The 6,319-nt window shown below is 45.5% G+C and overlaps 1 protein-coding gene across 4 annotated transcripts; it reads right to left on the bottom strand.

Annotated features, from left to right (window-relative positions):
* Window positions 1-2,237: 2,237 nt before the first annotated feature.
* Lrrn4cl (LRRN4 C-terminal like) lies at window positions 2,238-6,261 on the bottom strand. Of its 4 annotated transcripts, XM_060386159.1 has the most exons (4): window positions 6,124-6,228; window positions 5,399-5,504; window positions 4,094-4,136; window positions 2,238-3,451 (listed from the first exon to the last, which is right to left on the bottom strand). In XM_060386159.1, the coding sequence occupies exons 3-4, from the start codon at window positions 4,134-4,136 to the stop codon at window positions 2,727-2,729; spliced, it is 768 nt and encodes a 255-aa protein (XP_060242142.1). In that variant the 5' UTR covers window positions 5,399-5,504; window positions 6,124-6,228; the 3' UTR covers window positions 2,238-2,726. The 4 variants fall into 4 exon arrangements, with proteins under 4 accessions (XP_060242142.1, XP_021507497.2, XP_060242150.1 ...); XM_021651822.2 differs by lacking the exon at window positions 6,124-6,228 and having other exon boundaries at window positions 5,399-6,116; XM_060386167.1 differs by lacking the exons at window positions 4,094-4,136; window positions 5,399-5,504 and having other exon boundaries at window positions 6,124-6,261.
* Between the last annotated feature and the right edge of the window lie 58 nt (window positions 6,262-6,319).

The following is a 6,319-nucleotide window of genomic DNA, read 5'->3' as shown; positions in this document are numbered from 1 at the left end:
TTATATCAGTTTACTGAGACTTTGGGTAATAATACCTTTGTTCTGAGACTAAAATAATCCAGCTCAGTGTAGCTACTGTCCTGGAACAGTGTCCACACAGAGACTAAATCCATGGCCATGCTGGGAATAGAACTCAGTGGTAGACTTGCATGCCTTCTATTTCTAGGGCTCTGAACTCAACCCCGGCACCCCAAAAAGTTATCAGATTAGTGAAAGTGAATTTTCACTATGTAGCAATTTGTAAGGAACTTTTTTATATTCAAATAATTTCAAAAATAAATTCAAGGAGCTGGGCATTGGTGACACACTCCTTTAATCCCAGCACTCAGGAAGACAGAGGCAGGTGGATCTCTGTGAGTTGGAGGCCAGTTTGGTCTACAGAGTGAGTTCCAGGACAGCTAGAGCTATACAGAAAAGCCTTGTCTTGAAAAACAAAAATAAAAACAAAACCCCAAAAAACAGCAACCAAGAAAACAAAACAAAACAAAACACCAAAAATACATTCAAGGAATAATAAGATGCCTCTTTTTTTACTTTTGGTTTTTTGAGACAGAGTTTCTCTGTGTAGCCGTGGCTGTCTTGGACTCACTTTTAGACCAGGCTGGCCTTGAACTCACAGAAATCTGTCTGCCTCTGCCTCCATGAGTGCTGATATCACAGGTGTGCACCACTGCACCCAGCTGCTTGCTGTCAAGCTTTGCAACCTGAGTTTGAGGCCTGGAACTCACATGGTGGGGAAGAGAGAACCAACTTCTGAAATTTGTCCTCTGACTTCTACTTGTCTGCCATGGCATGCATATATGTATACAAAAAATAAACAAAGACTTAATTTTTTTTTTGAGACAAGCTCCGGCTGTCCTACACTCTTATAGATCAGGCTGGCCTTGAACTCACAGAGACATGCCTGCCTCTGCCTTCCTGAGTGTTGGAATTACAGGCTTATGCCAAGGCATCCGGCTCTAAGACTTAAATTGTAAATAAGCCAGGCATGATGTTACACCCCTGTAGTCTCAGGACTAAAGTAGCAGACTAGCCAAGGTTATATAACGAGACTGACTCAAACACCCAAACAGCCTGGTGTGGTCATTCATGTCTTTAATCTCAGCACTCAGAAAGCCTAGGCAGGAGGATCTCTGTGAGGTTTGGCTTTTGTTTTTTGGGGGGGTTTGTTTTTTGCTTTTTGTTGTGTTTGGTTGGTTGATTGGTCCCCCCCCCCCCCCCCCGCCACACACACACACAGGATTTCCCTGTGTAGTCTTGGCTGTCCTGTACTCACTTTGTAGATCAGACTGCCTTGAATTCACAGAAATCCACCTGCCTCTGCTGCTTCCTTGAGTGCTGGGATCACAGGCATGCACCACGTAGCCCAGCTCTCTATGAGTTTTAAGCCAACTGGCTCTACATAGGGAATTTTGGACCAGAAAGGGCTACACAGTGAGACCCTTTCTCAAACAAACAAACAAAAAACACAAGTATGCATATTACTTTGAAAAATAGGCATACACTTGATCTTGGCCAAAAGGCTGAGAAGTGATGAAAAAAATATATATCGAATTAAACAGGATCATGAAAGTTGAAAATACAATGCTTTTATATTTCCTTTAATGTTATTACAGTGGATAAACAATCAGACAAACTTTCAGGGAATTATTGGTGTAAGCTGTTAGTAACTAACAAAAACACTTGTGTAGACAGTAGCTTGAGCCTTCTGTCCCCTCCAGCCCATGTTGATTCTTAATCCCCAGCTTCTGCAAACACAGTTGGACTCCGAGCAAGCTCATTCTTAGTAAGGAAAGAAAAGGTAGGAAAAGGGCATAGCCTATCCTACAGAAGTTTATTCTCAGAATATATGTGGGAGCCACCCACAGTTGCAGAGTCCTTTTATGAATATATAACAGGTGTTGGCAAAAACCTAGCAAATGGGCCAAACCTGGCTTGCCTATCGCTATGGAAAGTCTATGAGCAATGGACAGTTTACATTTTAAATAGCTACATTTTAATTAAATTTTATTTTATCTGTATGGGTATTTTGCCTGTATATATGTGAATGTCTGGTGCTGGCAGAGGTCATAAGTAGACGCTGGATACTCTGGAAATGGAATTACCGATGGTTGTGAACTGCAGTGTGGGTACTGAGAATAAAACTCTGGTCCTCTGGAAAAGCAGCAAGTGCTCTTAACTGCTGACCAGCTCTCTGTCTCGCCCCTCCTTTTGTTGCTTTTTTGTTTGTTTGTTTGTTTGTTTCTTTCTTTCTTTTTTTTTTTTTGAGACAGAATCTCACTATATAATCTGGGTTGGCCTGAAATTTTTCTATATAGATCAAGCTGCCCTGGAAACTCTGACTGCCTCTGCCTTCAGGGTACTGGAGATTAAAATTGTAGATTACCATGGTAGACCTTCAAGAGCTCCATTTTAACTGGCTATATATAAGTACATACATAATGTCTATAATTTTATCCCCTAAAGCCCATAAAGCTTAAATCATTTTCATCTGACCCCCAAGGAATAATTGCTGTTCCTTTCTAGCCCCCAACAGGAAACATAGTGACCAGTTAGAAACTAAACAAGCTCTCAATCTCGAGGCCAATTGCCTGGGCTTCTGCTCTGGCTTGGCTGTGCCACTGGTGCCAGATGGCAACAAGCCCCACGCTCCTCCTGGGAGTGGGTTGGGCTCTCCAGATGTGGCTGGACTGCACTAGAGTTGTTTGTAGTGGAAGGGACACCTATCAGAGAGCTTCTGAAGCTTGGGCAGTACCTTGACGTCGGGGGCAACCCCACCGCTCACGAAGGCAGAAATGCCAGACCACGGCTGCACAGCTCAGCAGAACCAGGGCTGTGCCTACTCCCACAGCTGCATGGACTAAGGTGGTAGGCCTAGGTGGCATGATAAGCTTGTGACAGGGCCCAAAGGAAGGACCAGCCCAGTTCTCAGAACCCTCAACACCTGCCCCAGGAACATGGCTCTCACCAGCGTCATTAGCAGCCACCACACAAAGGACATAAGCACCGCCAGGCTTCAGTCCCTTCACCTCTGCTCTTCGAACTGTAGCATTGAGGGGGCCATTCTTCTGTGGAGCCCCATTGCTTTCCCAAAGCAGAAGCCAGTAGTGGCTGACTGGAGAGAACGGAGCACACCAGTGGACCACCACGCAGCTTTCCTGAGCCACAATTTGCACTTCTCCCAGACGTGGAGGATCTGGCTGCTGATCCTCCCTGGAGAGCCCTGGGCACATGCAGGCCACTGGCCCAACCTTCTGCAGCTCCTTGCAGGGCACTTGAAGGTGGCGGCATCGGTCATAGTCACAACGGACAGCCAGGGAAGCTGTGGTTACCGTCCAATAACCCTCTTCCTTTTCCTCGTAGTCCTGGGGGGTCAAGATCTGAGCTTTGGAAACCAAGGAGGTGGTCATGGCCACAAGCCACAGAAGGTAAAGAGAGCCCAACATGGAGTCTGGAAGGGAAGGAGTGAACGGGTAAATGCCGACAGCCCTGCCTTCCAGGACAAGCCCTCTGTGAAAGCACAACGTAGGTCCAAGACCGGCAAAGGGAAGATGTGGGACTGAGCACACAGTCATTTTGTCAATTGGCTTCAGAATCCAGTTTTTTTTTTTTTTTTTTTGGTGGAGGGGTGGTGGTCTGAGGCTGGTTCTCAATTCCTGCTCATCCTGTCCACCCCTCCAATCACTAGGATTATTAGTGCATGCCTCCAGGCCCTGACTGTGCTTGGTTTGGGATAAAAATAGTGAAATATGGTTCCACAGGCAAGACAGATGTTTGGGCGGCACCATGCAAAGTGCTAGAAACAGGCAGCTAATGGATAAACAATGCTGGGGAAAAGGAGGAGGAAACAATTTAGTCAGCTCAGTGAAGAAAGGTGAAATGAGTCTGTTGTTACCCGGAGAAATGACCTATGCAAAACAATGCTTAATAAGATTTTAAAAAATCCAGAAAGAAGACAAAAGAGAGAAGGAAGAAAAGCAGTGGCAGTGGACATAGGAGTCTTCACGCCCTACCTGCATTTGTGCAAATCCTGCCAAGCACTCCAGGATCCTCCCTGTCAACCCTCTTCCCAGGAACCACAGCAGCCTCTCACCGGTGGATAGGCCTTGACACAGTGAGAATCTGCCTCCAGACATCTGTGGATATCAGGCGGAGAGGTCCCTGTCACAGGCCACTGTCAGGTTGTATCTTCAATTCTGTTTTGGCTGAGAACTTTTATACCCTGATGTCACCACCTAGCCCCTGATTGCCAAGAAGAGGGCTGGTTCCCTCAGAGGGACTGAGTCACGGGGGCCAGGAATAGGGGAAGCCGCATGCAGCGGTTTCAGCTGGAAGTCAGGATGCCTGGGTTCTGACAGGAATGAAATGTGGAAAACGGCCAGGAACTGAGAATCCAAAGGCTACAGTCATGTGAAGGGGTGGGGACAGGAGTATTTTCAGAGGAGGGCGGGCACCTGGCTGGTATCAGACAGGAAAACATCTGTGGATGGTATGGGGCCTGAATTACAAAAATGCTGTTTTGGTAAAAATCCTACCACATCCATGGCAGTCATTTCCTGTCTTCTGCCTCCCAATGGACAGAGAAGGGAGGGGTGTAAAGTCCAGAATGATGTATTCTAGCTCTCCAGACCCGCCCTACCCTATCCCCCTCCCCGAGAGAGATGAGAATCACGTGGATAGAGTAGGAAGCCTATTACTGGCCAGGATAGGATTTCTTCCCTAGATTATGGATGGAAACAGCTACATTGAGTGTGGTGGTGCATGCCCGAATTTCTCAGCACTAGGGATACTGAGGTAGGATCATTAGAAAATAGCCTGTGCTACACAGTGAGACCCTATCTCAGAAAACAAAGTCCTACCAGCTAGATGAGGTGGTGCAAGCTTGCAATTCAGTATTTGGGATCTGTGGCAGGGGAGTTGCTAAAAGTTTGAGGCCAGCCTCTAAGAATGTTTCAAAATAAATAATAAAAAAGGAAGATAACAGGGAGCTGGAGAGATGGCTCAGAGGTTAAGGGTACTGGTTGCTCTCCCAGAGCTCCTGAGTCCAATTCCCAGCAACCACATGGTCGCTCATGACCATCTATAGTGGTATCACATGCAGGCAAAACACTATATACATAATAAATAAATCTTTGGGGAAAAAAAGGAAGAAAATGAAGTAATTGTCTAAGTCAACCAACAATCCCTGGGCTCAAAGAGCATTCCTGTCTCAGCTGAGCAGCTGGGATATAGGTGTCCAATGCCTATACTTAGTACAAGAAAAAATTTGAGTATAATTAGGGACATTAGATAATAGACTAAACAACTGTCAATCTTAAATCTCCTTGGACCATGTAATGCTCTTGTACTTTTATTTTTTTAAGAAAGCAACATAGGGGCCAGGTATGGTGGTACACACCTTTAATCCCAGCAGAGGCAAGTGGATCTCTGTGAGTTTGAGGCTGGCTTGGTCCAGGATAGCAGAATAGCCAGAGCTCTGTTACATAGAGAAACCCTGACCCTGACTTGGGGAAAAAAAAAAAAAAAAAAAAAGGAAATAAAGAAACAAAGGTAAGAAGAAAGCAACATTACAGGGGATAAAGAGATGGCTCAGTGGTTAAGAGTACTGACTGGTTTTTCAAGATCTAGTTTCAATTCTTAGCACCTACATGGTAGCTGTGCTGGCTGGTCTTATGTCAACTTGACACACAAACTAGATTATCTGGAAGGAAGGAATCTTGAGAAAATGCCTCCGTAAGATCCAGTTGTAAGGCATTTTCTTAATCAGTTATTGATGGAAGAGGGCCCAGATCATTGTGGGCTTGTGGTCTTTGGTTCTATGAGAAAGCAGGCAGTAAGCAGTACCATCCATGGCCTTAGCATCAGCTCCTGCCTCTAGGTTCCAGACCTGTTTTGAGTTTCTGTTCTGATTCCTTTGATGAACAGCAATATGGAAGTATAACTTGTTTTTGGTCATGGTATTTCATCATAGCAATATTAACCCTAACTAAGACAGTGGCTCACAGCCATATAACAGCAGCTCCAGGGGATCCAATGGCCTCTTCTGGCCTCCAAGGGTACTGGAACTCACATGCATATACCCATGCACAGAATTAAAAATAAATATTTAAAAAGGGAACACACCGAGGCCAGCAGAGATGTCTCAGCAGTTGAGAGTGCTTGTTGCTTTTGCAGAGATTGCAGTTCTGTTCCCAGCGCTCATGTGTGAAGGCTAACAGCCATCTGTAACTCCATTCCCAGGGAATCTGACACCCTCTTCTGACCTCATGGGCTCCTGTACACATGTGGTGCACATATAAAAACAAAATCTTCCATGACC

This window comes from Meriones unguiculatus, chromosome 1, assembly GCF_030254825.1.
Source record: "Meriones unguiculatus strain TT.TT164.6M chromosome 1, Bangor_MerUng_6.1, whole genome shotgun sequence".
In the NCBI taxonomy this organism is placed as follows: domain Eukaryota; kingdom Metazoa; phylum Chordata; class Mammalia; order Rodentia; family Muridae; genus Meriones; species Meriones unguiculatus.
Note: the sequence above shows the minus strand (reverse complement) of the source record. Positions and strands in the feature narration are given on the sequence as shown.

Coding starts and splice junctions, on each gene's coding strand:
- Lrrn4cl (XM_060386159.1), bottom strand. CDS start 4,136: ATGTCTGGAGGCAGATTCTCACTGTGTCAAGGCCTATCCACCG. Junction 3,452..4,093: donor GTGTCAAGGCCTATCCACCG/GTGAGAGGCTGC, acceptor CTTCCCTTCCAG/ACTCCATGTTGGGCTCTCTT.